Source organism: Solanum stenotomum, unplaced genomic scaffold (genome assembly GCF_019186545.1).
Source record: "Solanum stenotomum isolate F172 unplaced genomic scaffold, ASM1918654v1 scaffold21326, whole genome shotgun sequence".
In the NCBI taxonomy this organism is placed as follows: domain Eukaryota; kingdom Viridiplantae; phylum Streptophyta; class Magnoliopsida; order Solanales; family Solanaceae; genus Solanum; species Solanum stenotomum.
Window position 1 is genome coordinate 30,514 of NW_026026484.1, and position 20,459 is coordinate 50,972.

Sequence of the window (20,459 nt, forward strand, 5' to 3'; positions counted from 1 at the left end):
TATCTAATTTGAATATTCTCTATCTTGATTTTCTTTAATTTGTTATTTGTTAGTTATATTATGTTAAGTTAAATGAAGAAAAATAAATGAATCAACCCATATCAAACTAAAATATTGACATTTGAAAGTGTGGGTTAGAAATCATATTAAATGCTAAAATATTGATGTTTTGAAAATTTCCTCTAAATTTTATCTAAGAGTAAATTTTAGGTTTAGCAAACATAAAAATAATATTTGTATGTTATAGCTATAGTTTGCATAATTGCGCTCCATAACAAATTTTATGTTTGCTATGACTATTAATCTATAGATTTCGGTATACTTATACATAAGAATCAATTGTATAAGTATATATTTGGAATATGTATACAAATAAGAAACTGACTTTATATATGTTTTTTTTTTTTTTTGTAATTTTCAGTCGTATATGTATATGTGTATTATATGTATCAAACATAAATATGTATATGTATATGTAGCTGTATTTTTTTATATACAGATAAATTTGTATACAAATCTCGCTCGTGTTTTATACAAACACGAATTATACATTGTATTTTGTATAATTTAGGTTGTATAAAGCAAGAAAGAGATTGGACAGAGGAAGATTTGTATTGTATAATTATAAGTATATAGGACGAAGAGATATGTATTTGTATTTGTATATACAGTTTTCTCTCGCTTTCTACAAACACAAATACAATTTATAAATTTGTGTTTGTATAAAGTGAGAGAGACGGATGACAAAGTATTTACTACGAATTAGAATTAAATAAAACTGTGATTATAACATATAATTTGAAGTAATAATTTGTTATTTTATATAAATTTTTTCCCATTATCTAATAGGTCTAATTTGTTCCCTGAATTAGTTAGATGAGGAAAAGGCCAAAGAAATAATTAAGGGAAAATTGTGCATAATGGCAAACTATTAATTTAAAATAAATAATATAGCTACTATTTTATTTATTTCCTTTGAGTAGCTACAATTTCACATATCTCGCTACTACTGACGGGTCCCACGATTTATATAGGTAAATAAAAAAAAACGGAAGTTATTCCTTTTATACAATTCAATTCATCTTCTTCTGCTCTCCCATACCCTTCAATTTCTCCTAAATTCTCTCCACAAAATTAGTTTGAATTTCAAATCTTCACCACTACGCTCTCAATCGTGATTTCAAAAATTTCAGGTACCGCCAAAACCTGCCTAAATCATTTTTTTTTTCAATTTTTCAGATTCAAGTTTGAAAATGACCCAATTAGAATGGATGAAATTATCACAAAGTCAAATATAAAAGGCGAATCTAGTTCAACATAGAAGAGGAAAGCAAAAGCAATTGATTCTACCAGTGATCAGTCAAAATCATCTGAAGACATTGTCCCTGGCTTAGTGGAGCAGATGGATCTGAAGAAGTTAATGTATATGTATAAACAATAATTATTTTATTCTATTTTATGATTGTATAATAAGCCCTTTTGTATATATGTAGTAATACTTTCTCAGATTTATTATGTTTATTTGTTTGTTTTTACAGATTTGTATATTTTTTTGATTATTTGTTATATACACCATTATCATGCATATAAATTTCCTTTATACAATTATATGTTGTATAAAAATTAATTGTATATATAAAACATATGTTTGTATATAATTTGTTGTTTGTATATGTGGCATAGTTATACATAACAAGATCTGTCTGTATAATTTCTTTAAGTATATATGTAGTAATTTTGTTTATATACAATAACTATGTTTTAGTTTTAGTTTGTTTATACAGATTCTATAAATTTTGCACAAAAGACACTGTATATACAAGTAGCAGTAGATATTAGCATTTGTTTGTATATAATTTTTTGTTTGTATATTTTCCATAGTTGTACATAACAATACATGTTTGTATAATCTCTTTAAGTATATATATGTAGTAATTTTGTTTATAAACAATTACTATGTTTTAGTTTGTTTATACATTTACAATAGAGTCCCAACTAATGAAGAAGTCGTAGAAGGAAAGAAATCCTATTAAAATATAATGTGCGTGAGTTTAGCGATTTTTTTTTGTGACAGAAATTAGCGTATTTTTCTTTATTTATTTTTTAAAATCAAATTGTATATAAATTGGCATGATTATTAAAATATACATATTAGAAAATCACAATGAAAAAGAACATATATTTATACAAATTATAGCCAAGTCAATTTAATATACATATTTCAAAAATATACTTATACAAAGTATATCTACATATACAAATTACAACCATATACAAATATTCAATTGACAAGCCTAACATAATAGGCATATACTTAAACATATTGTATATAATATACAAACTAAATTATCACAACAAAACACGAACCTGCATTGAATTAATATGCAAGTTCACAAAAATTGAACCACAACATATAAGATTATACAGAACGGACTAAATCATATAAAGATTCCACGTATATACAAATACATAGAGTATATGTATATATAAACTACAACTACAAATAAATATATAATTGACAATCATAACATAAAAGACTTATACATATACAAATTGTACACAATATACAAACTAAACTATCAGAACTAAGGACGAATCGACACTGTGTATACATACAATTTCATTGTTCATTCATAGATTCAAATTAACGACAACAAATATACAAATCAAAACGAACAACATAGATTACTATCATAATATACAATACTGAAAATCAATGATTTTCAAAAAACAAATCTACTTTCAAAAATGAAGGATAAACAACAATATCTTCCGCAACATTTTAGAATCACAATTTTTTGCAGAAATAAACGGACGATCTTACTCGAATTTGAACAGTACTTTCAAAAATGAAGGATAAACAACAATATCTTCCAGAACATTATACAAGCACAATTTTTTGCATAATTCAACGGATGATCTTACTCGAATTCAAACAATGATTACGACTATATGAGTTAGAATCTATTACATCTAAAAAAAATACAATTCAGATTGTTCATTCAATTGATGAATGTTTAAAAGCAAAAATGAGTTTCAATACACGAAAAACACCAATTTCGATATGAAAAAAGTAAAATCAAAGCATTTTTCGGCATGAAATACATTTTACTTCCTCTTGTTATCTCTAAAATTGATTTGATCTCGATTGCTTGAAGAGAATCACCAAAACTTGATCGATGTGATTTACCCAGTTACAATGGAGTCACTATTGATAAATGAATTTTCTGCCCACTAATCCTTTTCCCTCTTTTCTGGTCTTTGTATGAACGTCAATGAATTTCCTCGGTGCCACCATCCATTAGACCTGGAACACACATTACTCATTTACCCTCAAAACTTTCATATACTTATTGGATTAAAGTTCTAATATTTGGAGACCCAAGATTATTTATTTATTTTGTATTGACTATTTTATGTTTTGATTTACTTTTGATATTCTAATATTTATTTCACCATTTACGATTATGAACAGTAAGACTAGTGATTAGTGACCCTTGTCAAATGAAGTTCTAAAATGTAAAGGACGCTTTTCAATTGTAAATGACTCCAATTCTTTACCTCTATCTCAAATAACTTTTACTTATTTTGAAAGGTATGAGAAGAAGTAGATTTCAATTTCTAATTTTTTATGTAGTTGGTGATCAATTTTGCCCATTATTTAAACTCAAATTTGCTTCTCATACGTTCATTTTCATAAATACTAAATGATTAATTAGTTATCAAATCCGTCACTATTTTTAGCTTAATGTATTAACTTTAGTTCGGACAGTAAATTATTTTCCATTGATCTTAAAGAATGTCTTACTCCTTTTTTATAAAATTAATTGAATTTTTATCTTAGAATCTCGAATTGGTTAGATAGACTTTTAAAACAGAGTCAATAATCTTTATAAAAAAAAAATAGATTCAATAGTAAAAAATTTAGATGCTCTAACTCACCTTTGTAATAGTTAGGTGATGGCTTTTTAAATTACGTTATTTATTTTAGGAATCTGTATTCAAATTTGACCTCGGTTAAATGGGGTAACAATATAGAATTAAATAGTCATTTACTTATATTTATATCTTTTTTTATTGAATTAGATAGGAAGCAAAGCTAAATTAATTAAAATTTTACCCCATATAAGTGGTTACTTACAATTATAACTATCTATTTTAATATTTAGGGTGAAAGGAATAGACGTTCTGAAGTTAATTATGATAGTTGCCGGCTTATATAAGTTGTTACTTAATTATGATATATCTAATAGGGGTACATAATTTATGAAATTAGATTACATTTCTTGCCATATTTCGGTCATTTCTTGTTGGAGAAAACCGTTATATGCTTCTATAAATTGAGAATTATTTCCTTGTACAATAATATATTAGGTCCATAATATGGTCCTCATTTAGTCTTCTCCCGATATTTTTTAATCAATAAATCAATTGATCAAATTGATTTATATATAAGTCTCTTTATATATATATATATATATAATTTCTCTTTGTTATCCATCCTTGTTAAAGGTTTCTTTGTTAGTTTTTAATATAATACTTTAAAATTATTTTTATGATATTGTTTTTATAATAGATATGTCATTGTTAAATTGTATTTACCATTCTATTGTTGTAGTAGACAATACATGCGGGAAAATATCAATTAGACTTAGGCCTTTAAAGGAAATATAACAAGTTCTTAAATTAGTTGGTTACTTGTGTCTCCAAACTTAATCTCATTAACATCCTTTCATTAAATTTTTACTATATCAATATTAACATTTATGAGTTTGCTTAGATAATTAGAAACTAGTTGAAAGTATAAATAGGCAAGCTATGATCATTGTGAAAATGTACACTCAACTAATTCATAGAATATTTGAGACATACCTTTTCTTCTGTTGGTCATATTTCACTTTCTAAAATAGTTATCGTTAACATGAATCATTCGTATCATAATTCAGTCTTTCTTTTACTACTTACTATGCTATATTTTGAAGGCATCCATTCACAATATGTTCTTATGCAACATGTGCTCCAATGGCCCCCGACATTTTGTCAGGAAAAAGTATGCAAACCAAACCTTTCAGAAAGGTTTTCAATACATGGCCTCTGGCCAGCGGATAGTTTAGGATCAATGCACTGCCAATGCTCCAATTCATCAACTGAAATAAATAATGTAAATGCTATGGTAAGTGTGTCTCTCAATTGCTGCATGTTTTATTTTTATTTTTGGTTATATACTTCTTATTTAAGGGTTGAGAAATACGTAGTCTTTTAAGTTATAATTTGTTATGATTTGGACAGATGCGACAAAATCCAAATTTAAATAACCAGCTCAAAATTATTTGGCCAAATCTGATAGCTGGGGTTAGTGATGTTCAATTTTGGCAATATGAATGGATTCAACACGGTTATTGTAATCAAAATATAATCCCCATGATTCAGTACTTTCAAGCGGCGGTAAGAGTCTCCAAGATGATGACAAATCTGATTGACTACATGGACGTACCAGGAGGAGTACATCCATCAAACCACACATCATATTCGGAGTCTCACATAAGACAATCTATTTTTAATCTGGTTGGACCCAATATTGATGTCTTTCTGTCGTGTATGATAAATAGCACTGGACACGTGCTTCTCAAAGAGGTTTATCTTTGTTTGGATCGAAGTGTGACACATTTCATTACTTGTCCAGGACCAGTTAAAAGTAACCTTTGTGGGGTGAACAATATATTTCTTCCAACTTTTTAGCTTAGTAGGTAGTTTGGTATTTGTACGTGTTCTAAAATAAAAATACAACTATGATATGAATGTTATTACATAACTTTTTTAAAATATAATTATGATGAATTTCGTTGTTGGAAATATACCTTTCTCTTTTATTATTATGGTCATTTAAATAAGAAAATTGACACAAATACATTAAGAACACCTGTGAAAGAAATAAAAGTTGCAACAACGTGAAAGAGAATCAACAGACTCAATTTTGATGAAGGGGCGTGATCCATTGTCTCTTTAATTTCTTGCCGAAGCAATCTTGAGTATAGTTTCGTCTTTTTTTCTGTTATTCAAGATCAACAAAGTAGAGAACTTTTCCAGCGACATGTTTTGTAAAAGAGTGAAGAAGCTTAAGTTGAAAAAGGAGGAGATAAAATTGAAGATTTTGCTGAAATTAGGGAACGTGATTTTGAAAATATTGTTTCTTTTTTATTAGTAATAAAAGTGGCCTAATTGCCCGTTTGGATTATTATTTTTTTCTAAAAAAGCTTGGGTCCGTCTAAAGCAATGTTAATTAAGTATTATTTGTCCATTTATGGTATATTTTTAATCAGGCTGCTCTTATTTTAGATAAACACTACAAGTAGAAATTCCTCTCCTTAAATTATTATCGACTCAAAAACTAATCTGCTCATTACCCAACATTATTGTAATTCCAAAATAAAATTAATGCAAAATTTTAATATTAAAATCAAATACAAGAATAATTGTTTTTACACTGTTAATAGGTAAAATAAACGGTGTACTTTTAAAAGACAAAGAGATAAATTTGATGGTCAATCAACACTAGTTGAATGATCGTTCAGATAATCCATTTTAAGCGCTTGTTACATAACAAAGAAGATATGAATCCCTTGTCAATAAATACAAGTTGATCTGTCTATCACTGCATTATTTTTATTGCCTAATATGGATATCTTGGCCACATCGCATGTTGATCAAAATGGTGTGTATCTGTGGGTCAATCAAGCGATGTTCTCTGGAGTAGCCAACTTTGCATCATATGGAAGTGGAAAAGAAATAGTCATTGCCGTCTGCTGCTTCTGAATAAGATGGTGAAAAAGGCGATAACAGGACTATCTTTAAGCCATTGGAGTCCTCTGATACTTCAGTTTCTAAATTCCAGATCTAGTCACTCTTTCACTTTTGCCTAAGAGTCAATGGCAGAGCTTGATCAACCTGGACATAATAAAAGCCCGCAACAAACCTATCGAGCCGACACCTTTTTCTTGCCTTCAATTCCATCTCTAGAGGAGATGAATGCTCTTGATAGAAATGAAACCCGGGAAATGATGGAACTGCCATGTGGAAAGAAAACAGTGGGTTGCAAATGGGTGCTCACCATCAAATTTAAATCACATGGGTCCCCGGAGAGGTATAAGGCACGTTTGGTAGCAAAAGGGTTCACTCAGACCTATGTGATTGACTATCTTGAGACATTCGCTCCAGTTGCGAAGTTGAATTCAATCTGGGTTCTTCTGACCATAGCTGCCAATCTTGATTGGCCCCTTCAACAACTAGATGTCAAGAATGCATTCTTGAACGGAACACTTGAAGAAGAAGTCTACACGGATCCTCCTCCGGATTTTGAAGAAAGGTATGGAACTAGAGTGTGCAAGCTAAAGAAATCTCTCTACGGGCTCAAACAATCTCCAAGAGCTTGGTTTGAGAGATTTACTCAGTTTGTTAAAAAACAAGGGTACACTCAAGGGCAAGCAGATCATACCATGTTCATTCGACACTCTGTTGAGGGAAGGACAACTATCCTGATAGTGTATGTCGATGATATCATACTTACAGGAGATGACTTGTCCGAAATGAAAACAGTTGGCCTCAGAGTTCGAGATCAAAGATTTGGGCCAATTGAAATATTTTATTGGCATGGAAGTAGCAAGATCAAAAGAAGGCATTATGGTGTCACAAAGGAAGTATGTACTAGATCTTCTAAAAGAGACAGGTATGAGTGGTTGTCGTCCAGCCGAAACACCTATTGATCCAAATATGATATTCGGAAACAAAGAAGGAAATTCAGTTGACCAANTATGGTGTCACAAAGGAAGTATGTACTAGATCTTCTAAAAGAGGTATGAGTGGTTGTCATCCAGCCGAAACACCTATTGATCCAAATATGATATTCGGAAACAAAGAAGGAAATTCAGTTGACCAAAGTCAATATCAGAGACTAGTGGGAAATTTGATCTACTTTTCACACAATCGGCCTGATATAGCTTTTGCTGTAAGCTTAGTGAGTCAAATTATGCACTCTCCAAAGGAAGAGCACCAAGAAGCGATCTACAGGATTCTAAGATATTTGAAAAGTTCACCAGGGAAAGGTTTGTTTTTCAAAAAGGGACAAGATAGGGGCATTGAAAGCTTACAGATGCAGATTTGGCAGGTTCTACTATTGATAGGAGGTCTACATCAGGATATTGTACTTTTATAAGGGGAAATCTAGTGACTTGGAGGAGTAAAAAGCAGAATGTTGTAGCTCGTAACAGTGCTGAAGCTGAATGCGATCTGTGAAATGATTTGGCTCCAGAAGATGATGGAAGAACTAAAAAAATTGTTTGTGTTACCAATGGAGTTGTATTGTGACAACAAAGCTGCCATAAGTATTGCTCATAATCCAGTTCAACATGACAGAACAAAGCATGTTGAAGTGGACAGGCACTTCATAAAAGAGAAGATTGAAGAAGGAAACGCGTGCATACCTTTCATCTCAACAAATCAGCAAATTGTGGATATCTTCACAAAAGGCTTGTTTAAACCAAAGTTTGAAATTTTTGTAAGCAAGTTAGGCATGATAGATATTTACATGCCAACTTGAGGGGAAGTGTTGATTTGTAAATATCTAAGTGTGATCACATATGATTTTGTAGGATTTAAATTGATCTTATAAAATCATATATGATATGCTATTGAATAGGTTAGGATATTAGATAAATAAGATTGTCCGTTGATTCTCAAATCTGCCAGAATCAAGGGATTTGATTGCTAGATAGTTTGGTTTTCTATACTATAAATCTATGGATGAATAAAAGTATACAACTTTGGTACCAAAACTTACACATACTCTTTTAACTAATAGTTGTCATTCTAAAAGAACATACATTAAGGAAATTTCTACCTTAGCTTATGTCATCAGAGCCAAGTCAGTTTAGAATTTAAATATGTGAAGTGATTGAACTTTCAGCCTGCAGAATTGAAGCCTAATTATTTACTATTGTTAACATGGAAGAAGGACAATAAAGTTAATGCAATCTGCTTTGGTTTCACGGAGATAGAGGCCAAAGAGTGGAGATAGATCACCAAAATGCGACAAAGATGTGTTGAAAATTGAAATTGGTCACGAATTAGAAAGAAGATAGGTTGGAAATTGAAGTTGACTGAGAAAAGCAAAGCGACTTGAAGGAAACGAAGGGATGGATTTTGACTCTACCACCATAGAGAGAAGGGAAAACAATTTCCTGCTTTTTCCCTTCAATAAATCATATCAAATCTCGGAACGTTTCCAAGAGGATGGCTAAAGTGCAACAAATAACTTGAATGATAAAAACAAAACTTAAACTATCCTTCTCCAGCCATTTCTGGGAATTTACATCTCCCTTTGTTCTGTACTCAAAATGCAATACATTTTCTTTCACATGTTTAGTATTCATGGTGATTGCAAGCAGAAGACATCAAGGTCGATCACAGCCAAATATAAGTTTTACTTGAGCAAAATGAATATCGATGACCTGCCTAGCACAAATATATAAATATGCTCACCATGCATTGATCAAGAATGTTTGATAAAGAACCTCCTTAAGTGATCTTCGGTAGCATCATTTTTAGAGTTCTAAGGTGGGAAGAAATTTGGTGGATGGCCCAACTGAAGAGAAGCCTACCATCATAGTTTTCTTCCCTCCCGGAAGTATCATCAACAAATATCGCACGGTACTGGTTAACAACATCAAATAGATGCATCCGATGACAATTTACCATACCTTTGAGGTATTCATAAGCATTTCTCTGGTCCAAGTCATCAAGGATCCCAGAAAGCCATGCCTGACGGCACCTTAGAAACTGTTTTAAGGGGCAAAATTGGTCAAATATGGGTTAAAAAAATAAATTAGAAGAACCAAATGAAATAAATGAAGACCAAAAAGCAAACCTGAATGTTTGACCTATGTCTTTGGAGAAGCTGAGAAAGAAGAGATTGGGTGGTCTGCCGAACTTCTGCAGCAAGGGCTTGAATGACTGGTAACCTTCAGGGGGATTGTGTTCCACCGTTCTAATGGTGTTTTGGCTACAGTGGCAGATGACTTAGTCATCCGTCTATTTGATGTTATTGCACAGAGGTTGGTTCCTAAATTTGAGGGTCATTCTGACCGTATTACTGACATGTGCTTTAGTGAGATGGGAAATGGCTTTTGACATCCAGTATGGATGGGACTCTCAGAATCTGGGATGTAATTTTAGAAGTGATCATAGTGCTCCTCCTCTATGTATCAAGTTCTATGCAAATGGGCGCCACATCTTATCTGCTGGTCAAGATCGAGCCTTCTGTCTCTTTTCTGTTGTTCAAGATCAACAAAGTAGAGACCTTTCCCAGCGACATGTTTCTAAAAGAGCGAAGAAGCTTAAGTTGAAAAAGGAGGAGATAAAATTGAAGCCTGTTATTGCATTCGATGTTGCTGAAATTAGGGAACGTGATTGGTGCAATGTGGTTACATGCCATATGGACACCCCGCGTGCTTATGTATGGAGGCTTCAAAATTTTGTTCTTGGCGAGCATATTTTAACTCCATGCCCTGAAAATCCAACTCCAGTCAAGGCTTGCGCTATTAGTGCCTGTGGAAACTTTGCTGTACTAGGGACGGCCGGCGGTTGGATTGAGCGGTTTAATCTTCAGTCAGGAATCAGCCGTGGCAATTATGTTGATGCGTTAGAAGGTGAAAGTGCTGCTCACAATGGGGAAGTAATTGGCATAGCTTGTGATGTGACAAACACCATCATGATAAGTGCTGGATACCATGGCGATGTAAAAGTTTGGGACTTCAAATGTCGCCAGTTAAAATATAAGTGGGAGGTTGGGTGTTCCTTAGTTAAGATTGTGTTCCACCGTTCTAATGGTCTTTTGGCTACAGTGGCAGATGACTTAGTTATCCGTCTATTTGATGTTATTGCACAGAGGTTGGTTCGTAAATTTGAGGGTCATACTGACCGTATTACTGACATGTGCTTTAGTGAGGATGGGAAATGGCTTTTGACATCCAGTATGGATGGGACTCTCAGAATCTGGGATGTAATTTTAGCTAGACAGATAGATGCAATACAAGTTGATCTGTCTATCACTGCATTATCTTTATCGCCTAATATGGATATCTTGGCCACATCGCATGTTGACCAAAATGGTGTCTATCTGTGGGTCAATCAAGCAATGTTCTCTGGAGCAGCCAGCTTTGCATCATATGGAAGTGGAAAAGAAATAGTCAATGTTAAGATGCCGTCTGCTGCTTCTGAAAAAGATGGTGACAAAAGTGATAACAGGACTATCTTTGAGCCATTGGAGTCCTCTGATACTTCTCAGTTTCTAAATTCCAGCCATCAAATTCCAGATCTAGTCACTCTTTCACTTTTGCCTAAGAGTCAATGGCAGAGCTTGATCAACCTGGACATAATAAAAGCCCGCAACAAACCTATCGAGCCTCCAAAGAAACCTGAAAAGGCACCTTTTTTCTTGCCTTCAATTCCATCTCTGTCCGGTGAGATATTATTTAAACCAAGTGAAGGTACTAATGAGGAGAGTAATGCACAAAATACCAGATTGGAAGAGAGCAGTAAGAAAACGGATCTTCCAGTATCCAAATTCTTGCAAATTCTCAAGTCATGTGCGGAGAAAGAGAATTGTAAGCTCCTCTCCTTCTCTTAATGTGTATCTACTTTCGTTATTGGACAGGCTCTAGGTATGACACATGTATTGCCTTTTGCAGTTGCACCATTCACTAATCATATCAAAAGCTTGTCTCCTTCAATATTGGATATGGAGCTGCGAATGCTTCAGATAATAGATGACGATGACGAGCAGGAGCCTGAGAAGAGACAAGAATTGCATTTTATTGAACTGCTACTTGATTACTTTATACACGAGATTTCATGCAGAAGCAATTTCGAATATATACAGGCTCTGATTAGATTGTTTTTGAAGGTAAATTTCTGCATTCACAAGCTCTCTAGTATATTTTCTCTGTTCGACATTGATGAGAGAGATAATCAAGTTTAGGTTCAAAGAAAGTTCTGAGGCTCCATTTCTGATAGTCCTGCTTAAAATTTCTCTATGATGTCTGTTTGAATAATACCATTTAACATCTCTTTTAATTTGTGCTGGACAGATTCATGGTGAAACAGTCCGACGTCAGTCAAAACTGCAGGAGAAGGCAAGAAAGCTTTTAGAAGTTCAATCTGCAGTTTGGCAAAAAATAGATAAATTGTTCCAAAATACCAGATGCATGATCACGTTTCTTAGCAACTCCCAGCTTTGATTAATTTCAACGTGACATCCCTTAGCTGTTGTAATGTAATTGCAATTTTGTTTTTTTTTTCTTCTTTTTCTTATAGGTATATTTTATTAAAACAATTTCACTTTAATCCTATTTTTACAAGCGTAATTGCAATTTTGTTTTCTTGGTGTTCAGTTTACTACTTTTGAATTTATTAACATAGAGTATTGTAGATGTAAATATGTCAAACTATTGGTAAGACAACAAAATATGTGCCCAAGTGTTGAAAGAAATGTAAAAACACTCATCCTTGTGGTGAATGACAGTTGTTTATGCGATGAGCAGTTAGAAGAAACTTAAGGATTGTTTGGTGTGAAGGATAAAAATAAATAGTGATGGGATAAATTTTTTGTGTCTTGTTTGGGACAACTAATCCCACCATAGTGATGGGATAAGTTATCCTATGAAAACTAATTCTGGGATGACTTGTTCCCAACCAAACGGTCCGCTATACATTCCTATTAAAGAAGGGTATGACTAACATTTCTTATTTTCTTCTCTATGATGCAAAATTCAACTAATGAATAAGCTTGAGATTTAAAGGAAAACAGGAAACTAGGAATTAAATGAAAGAGCAAGAAGAATAATAATACATACCTGTGGTTTCTTATTTCTTAGAAGTGCAGCTTTTTAGTTGTGCCCTTTACACGTAATTTTGTTACTAGTTTTTATATCTTTTTTTTTTCTTACATACCATTTACATATTAGGATGTGTTCCTATGAAATACATATTGATTTCAAACAAACAACGTGAGAATATCAAGTTGCAAAAACATCAACATCATAATTTTTTCTTCCCAGTAGAAACAAGACTTGACCTTCCAAGTTACTCTATTGCAGCCATACAAGTTTCATAAACCACAAGGATCCATGTCTAATACAGTTTGGTTCTTACTTGGATCTTCAAGTCAGAAAATTCCAATAAGAGTAAATCTAACAATCATCCCCCTTTTTAACAATAATCCAACCAGTTAGTAGATTTTCGTTTGAGCTTGGCATCGTGAAATGCCAGAAGAACTTGTGAAGAAGTTCTAGGAATATTCAATACTTTCTTCAATGCCTCTTCTGATTTCAGAGCATAACCGGCCCAAACAATCGTAAGTTTTTCCAATACCCGTGCATTCTTCAGAAAAAACCTTAGTAGTTCTATCTCGTTTTCTTCATCTTTGAAACCAATCAACTGAATCGACTTTAGATGAGAGTCCAAGCACACAATGCTTTCTTCAGGATCATGCATCTGCCAACAATGACGGATCTAAGATTTTCATTAAGGAAGTTTAAAAAATAAAAATGTTGTTTTTGAGATCTGAAACTTGCAACCCCAAGGTAACTTTTGAACTCCCTAAATCACTGAGTCAATCTGTAGGCTTGTGTTTAGGGGACTCAAAATCTATATATATATACATAAGAAGTAAAGAATTACCTTATATGTACAGTGTAATTTTTTACCAAGGGGGGTCGGGTGGAAAACCTCATGCCCCCGGCCTTGATCTTCTCGTGCCGGCCAAAAGTCACACCATTCATAATACATTAGAGAATTCTCTCTCCATTCTCCATCCTAGCAGACAGTTGAGAGTCAGAAGAGAAACCAATTTCTCGAGTACACTAAACACTTATAATGAAACAACAATAAATCAGAATAAGCAAACAATCCAACACAAGTAACAATTTTATCCATTACAAGTGAAAATGCCAAACATGATTCACTTTCAAGTGTCACTGATTCATCAAAAATCCCAGTGATCTGTTCGTATTGCAGAATGCAAAGTATGATACGTACAATTCAAACCAAGCCATCCATCCAATCAACATGTTATTCATCTCAGGCTTTCATCACATCACTTCACAGTTCAATTCTATTTCTACCATTAAGTTCCATACACCAAACATGATTAAATTCAATGGCATGAGTATGCAGGTGATGCTTTCCAACTTCCAAAGTGAATTGTATTAGGTTAAAACTGATGAACAGTCAGATCCTCTCTGACTTTCATTGTGACATGTTTCAACATTTTGGAGAGTTGAATCTTGGATATAGGTTTATAGTTTAGCATTATTACAAAAAAATTCTCAACTTTAGTAAGCCCAGTTTTCAAGCGTAATTTCACCAACTTCTGATTTTGAAAGAATCTTTTCATGCAAATCAACTTTGAAAAGTTACAAGTTGCCTTTCGACCAACTACCATATAAAAAAAATGTAATTTGTACACAAAATTCTTTAAAAAAGATGAAGAGCTTTACCTCATCGCACCACAATTTTAGAACCTCCAGATTAGGCGAATACTTGAGCAATTGTATCATAACTTGCATATGATCTTCATCAACACCCAATTTCAGTTTTAAGGACTTCAGTTTATTAAAGCATATGGGAGAGAGTCTTACTTGGCGAATCTCTTCATACAGACCCTAGAACAACATAAGAAGAAACAAAAATTGAGAAAAATTAGACAATGTTTTTACACTTGTATGCTTATTCCAAAGAAAACTTTACCTTAAGGGAAACCTTGCATAGTTTCAGAACTGATATAGAAGGGACTTCCTTGATCATCTTATGCACAAGAATTCCAGTTTTCTCAAATGAGAAACCAAAATCATCACATTTTACATCATTATCCTGAAAATTGATGTCAACATATTCTATTGAAAAGAGATTCTTGATTACTATATCCTTTGGAATCTCACATTTACATTTTAAGAATTTGAGAGCCGGACAAGAAATTTTGATTTCACAATTGTCATAATAATCGCCATGAAGAAAAGTGATGTATAAAAGAGATGCCGAATCAATATACAGCAACTTCATACGTTTTAAATTGCAATCAACTAATTCCAAATTTTCAAGGAGTTGACATTTTGAGAACAAGCAATTTGTCAAATGTTCATCTGATAACTTGACACTGCAAAGATGAAGAAATTTCAGCTGACGAAATCCGTCAAAATGATTAGGCAGTTTAAGTACATCATCACACAAGTTTAGTTTCAAAACTTGCAAAGATTCACAAGTTACAAGACAATGCGGTAACACAAATGGCTCACGATGCCAAAACCACAACACAAGTTGTTGAACATTTCTTTTTGTTGTTGCATGAATCAACCGCAACATATATGTGCTTTCAAGCATATCGCTACATGAGAGGGTATAGCGGACAAGGTTAATCGTGTTTTGGGAAATTAAGAAGGTATACATAAATTCTTTGAATTTCTCTAAATTTGAGTAAAGAAGTGAAGTACAGGAACTACTATCAAAGCGGAAGTAGGGGATGATAGTGCATATGTATTTCCATCTTTTGGACAATACAGACATATGAATCACATCGAAAATACAGAGATTTGAAAGGATGTTGTGAAGTATATCAACGGGCAATGAACTTATCCTATCAATCTCATTCATTGTTGATGTTTCCATTCTAATCTTCCGATTTCGATGCACAAAAGGGGATCCAAAAACCAAAACTGTCTATGGGCAGAATGCAGATGCAGAGAGAGAGGAGAACGGCAGATAGGGTTTTCCTGTTTATGCAATGAGAAATGACCAAAATGGTACTTAATGTATCTGTAATATTTTATTTTGGTCCTTAATTTCTTTTATTTGATTGAAATAGTCCTTAATGTATATCAAAGTGTTATTTTGAGGAAAATGTTAGGCGAAATGGTCTGATAGACCTTTATACTTGTTGAGTTTGTGTTATGGACCCTTATACTTAACAATCTTTAAATTCAATCAAAAACAAGATTTTTAAACCCCTCATACCATGTGTGTAATTTACTCGCCCATAAATAGATGACATGTCAAATTCATGTCAGATAAATTTCTACCTTAGCTTATGCATGCAGGTAAAAATTGAAATTGGCCACGAAATGAGAAAGAAGATAGGATGGAAATTGAAGTTGACTGAGAAAAGCAAAGCGACTAAAAGGAAACGAAGGAATGGATTTCGACTTTACACTTATAGGTTTAAGACTAGCTTTTGAGTTATATGGATCTTCTGATTAGCTCAACAGACAAGTGTACCTAAGGGTAAATATGTTTCTTACTTTTAATGCTCCACTAGCCACCTTCCTACCCACCATAGAGAGAAGGGAAAATAATTTTCTGCTTTTTTCCCTTCCATAAATCATATCAAAATCTTGGAACGTTTCCAGCAGGATGGCTAAAGTGCAACAAATAATTTGAATGATACGAACAAAACTTAAACTATGTTTCTCCAGCCATTTCTAGGAATTTACATCTTCCTTTGTTCTGTACTCAAAATGCAATACATTTTCTTTCACACGTTTAGTATTCATGGTGATTGCAAGCAGAAGATTGCAGAAGACATCAAGGTCGATCACAGCCAAATATAAGTTTTACTTGAGCAAAATGAATATTGATGACCTGCCTAGCACAAATATATAAATATGCTCACTATGCATTGATCAAGAATGTTTGATAAAGAACCTCCTTAAGTGATCTTCGGTAGCATCATTTTTAGAGTTCTAAGGTGGGAAGAAATTTGGTGGATGGCCCAACTGAAGAGAAGCCTACCATCATAGTTTTCTTCCCTCCCGGAAGTATCATCAACAAATATCGCACGGTACTAGTTAACAACATCAAAGAGATGAATCTTTTGAGGTATTCATAAGCATTTCTCGGGTCCAAGTCACCAAGGATCCCAGAAAGTCATGCCTGACAGCACCTTAGAAAGTGTTGAAGGGGCAAAATTGGTCAAATATGGGTTAAAGAAATAAATTAGAAGAATCAACTGAAATAAATGAAGACCAAAAAGTAAATTGTTGGCTAAAACCAGTTGTTGTTAAAATATATCAATCTCACATGTAACCGCATCTCATACTTATTGAACACCCCTATACGATGCAAGTATCCAATGATATGCAGGTATTCTGGCAACTGCAGCAATAAATTGTAAACAGTTAAGTTTTAAGCTTCATAATTTATGGAGAACTTCCATAAAAAGTATGCTCCAACAGCAAAACTGTTACAAAATCAAATAATCTATGCCAGAAATCACCTCAATGTTTGACCTAAGTCTTTGGAGAAGCTGAGAAAGAAGAGATTGAGTGGTCTGCCGAACTTCTGCAGCAAGGGCTTGAATGACTGGTAACCTTCAGGGGGAGACGAAAAAGAAACAAAAGTACCTTAGTAAGTTTTCATCAAATTCAATTATATCAGTTCCTACAGAAAAACAAAGAAACGACACAGGACTCACTTGGGGTGCATTGCTGAAAGCTTGGAAACAAATGCTTCTAAATCAAGAGCTTCATCATAGTTTCCATTCCTCACACATCTGCAAAATTAAGAGATCACTCAAGTATAGCACCACCAAAGCACAAATGCTAAAAGATATGAGTTCATTCACTAATATGAAATTTATTAAAAATGTTCTGAGTCTCCCTTTTCGTGTGAATCATCCTATATGATAAATGTTAGGTCTCTAACTTAGATCTCACCTTGCTAGCTTATGGTAATCCACTGTATTTTGTTACTAGACTCTAGGCACGCGTGCTGCACGTTATCCCATATGAAAATCAATTTTTTTAAAAAAACATATAATAAACTATTGGAAGGACATGCATGTTTGTTACAAGTGTTTCTCATATGTTCAATCTATTGTCCAGTAGATAAGCCTCAAAATAGGCATGGTCAAATTAAGCTTAGCCGTCTATAAGCAATTAAGTGTACTTACCGTCATCAACAACTAAAAAATACATAAAATTATTAGATATCAAGATTTGTAAAATATTCCAGGAAAAGCACCGCAAGTTGAAGAATTAAAAAGGGCATATCACATATGTGACGTTACTTAAAGTCTTTTTGAGCTTCTTGTATTCTCAATGTGTGTTCCGTTACAAATACAACTACTGCTTTATATACTTTCAGATATACACATACACTTACATTTATAGGCCTACAACTACTAACTATCACTGCTAGAGAAGACTTGGAGCTGCTACATTTGTTTACATTTTACTACAGCAACTACCTATATATTCCTTTGATAAAAAGTAAGTACCTATATCTATCAAGAAAAATAGAACAAAAAGATAATGTAATATATTTGCTAGCAAACAACTGCAATTTCAATATATTAAAAGTATAAAATTTATAAAGCATAGTTTCTTTTCTATAGAAATTATCATAGCAATTAACTATCATGTTTAGTTTTACGGAACACTTCTAATATGTGATTATAAAAATAGTTTCAGCTGCAATGGTTAGGTTCAAAGAGAGTTGATCATCATTAGGCATCAAATCACATATGTATAATACTCATTTCTTTACGTGTGATTATACCGTTCAAACTATTTCTTTCACCTATTAAAAAAATTAGAAGATTATCATTCAAATGAAGTTAGCAAATCAAACGGAAAAATTTAGACTTAATAAGAACGGACCTGAAAATTAGAAGACATTTTTCTACCCACTTAAGAACGGAAGCATATGCTGAATGACTAACATTAGATATGTTTTTATAGTGTAGTCTTGAAGATTTGATGATAAAAACTTTTTCATATTCCTCAATTACTTAATTTGATTCCTTTCAACTTCTCATAATTAGCAAAAATACGTGGCAACTTCTATATTAATTGAAAACTTTAGTGTTCACCCATTACCATCAAAAGAAAAAAAACACATATTTAAGGAGAATTAATCTTTAAAAAAGAATATAATATTCAACTGTTTCAACACATAATAATTGAGTAGGACTTTGGAACTTCTCATTTTAATCCTTTATTAAGTAATTCAAATATTACTACTATATTAGATATTTAATTTTTGTTTAGATTAATTAATTTATTACATTTTAATTTAGTGTAGGGCAAAATGATAATTCCACTTTACACTTTGGAGCTTCCCACTTTAAATAATATATGGTAGGAGGTAAGGTCAATGTCCCCCTCCTATGTATTTCTACGTTATTATTAAAAAGATTAAAAAATAAACTTGACTACTTGCATGGCTATGCAATGCAAGACAATCCAGGCTGAATCTCCAGATATGACAAGAATGATGGCTCTCAGAACAACACAACATTGTTCATCACCCACCATATTAGAAAACTTGGATCTTTTTATATGCCAAACCCCACACCCCAACCCCTCTACCTAGAACAAAACACTACAGCTCTTCCCACGTTACTCTCTTTGGTGACTCGTACCACTAATCTCATGGCTCATGGTTTGAGGGAAAAAGGCCTTTTCCAGCTAGACTAAGATACCTTGTCTTTTGGGAGTAAGAAACCTAAAGATACACAACAACAACTTACTTACCAAATGGTTGTGGAGATACAATTTGGAAGATCAAGCTCTATGGAAGGAACTCATTTAACACAAGTACGATTAGGAAGGTCAATGGTGCTCAGAGGAAGCGACAGAAACATATGGTGTGTGAGTATGGAGGATATAAGGAACAGATGACTGACTTTCAGAGACAATGTAAGGATAAAGGTTGGCCGAGTAACTAAAGCTTTGTTTTGGAAGGAAGATTGGACTGGTCAAGGGTCCTTGGAAAATTTATTCCCTGGGCTGATTTCCATTTGCTTGAATTCTTATAGCAAACTACAAGAGGTTTGGTCTCCACAAGGATGGAATTTGCTCTTTAGGAGATTTTTTAATGATTGGGAAATATAGTGGGTATCCGATATGCTAGCTTTGATAGGAGATTTTTCGGCACAAATCTGAAAATAGATAAATTGCTATGGAGGCATCATACTAATGGTCAATTCTCTGTGAACAGAATGTATAAAAGGGATCTAGCCACAACTACAGGGAAGAAATCAGGGCCATGAAATGCTATATGGAAGAGTGTTGCCCCTACTAAGGTGAAGTGTTTCACCTGGTTGATAACTGGGAGAGCTTGACTGACACAAGATAAACTTCAAAAGAGGGGAAGAATTATTGCTTCAAGTTTTATCTCTGTAAAGAGGCTCTAGAAACCAACAATCATATGTTCCTCCACTGCAAAGTAACAACACAAGTATGAGCTCTATTCACCAATTTAGCTAGCCTAAATTGAATTATGCCAGAACATACATCAGACCTAGGGGTGTACAAAACCGAACCGAGAACCGAACCAAACCGCAAACCGAGTCAACCCGAAAAAAAAACCCGACTAGTGGTTTGGTTTGACTTGGTTTGGTTTTGAAAAAAAAA

The 20,459-nt window shown here is 33.2% G+C and overlaps 2 protein-coding genes and 1 long non-coding RNA gene across 3 annotated transcripts; 1 reads left to right on the plus strand and 2 right to left on the minus strand.

The window, feature by feature from the left end:
- The first annotated feature begins 10,171 nt into the window (after positions 1 to 10,171).
- LOC125850981 (uncharacterized) lies at positions 10,172 to 12,436 on the plus strand. The gene is made up of 3 exons (XM_049530790.1): positions 10,172 to 11,657; positions 11,742 to 11,956; positions 12,141 to 12,436. The coding sequence occupies exons 1-3, from the start codon at positions 10,172 to 10,174 to the stop codon at positions 12,288 to 12,290; spliced, it is 1,851 nt and encodes a 616-aa protein (XP_049386747.1). The 3' UTR covers positions 12,291 to 12,436.
- A 489-nt stretch (positions 12,437 to 12,925) lies between these two features.
- Positions 12,926 to 15,805, minus strand: LOC125850976 (putative F-box/FBD/LRR-repeat protein At5g22670). The gene is made up of 4 exons (XM_049530789.1): positions 14,800 to 15,805; positions 14,550 to 14,714; positions 13,732 to 13,866; positions 12,926 to 13,545 (listed from the first exon to the last, which is right to left on the minus strand). Exons 1-4 carry the CDS (start codon positions 15,712 to 15,714, stop codon positions 13,261 to 13,263), a joined length of 1,500 nt encoding a protein of 499 aa, XP_049386746.1. The 5' UTR covers positions 15,715 to 15,805; the 3' UTR covers positions 12,926 to 13,260.
- A 1,381-nt stretch (positions 15,806 to 17,186) lies between these two features.
- LOC125850979 (uncharacterized) lies at positions 17,187 to 17,597 on the minus strand. The gene is made up of 3 exons (XR_007444865.1): positions 17,516 to 17,597; positions 17,318 to 17,411; positions 17,187 to 17,196 (listed from the first exon to the last, which is right to left on the minus strand). It is a non-coding gene; the product is annotated as an uncharacterized LOC125850979 (long non-coding RNA).
- Positions 17,598 to 20,459: the final 2,862 nt, after the last annotated feature.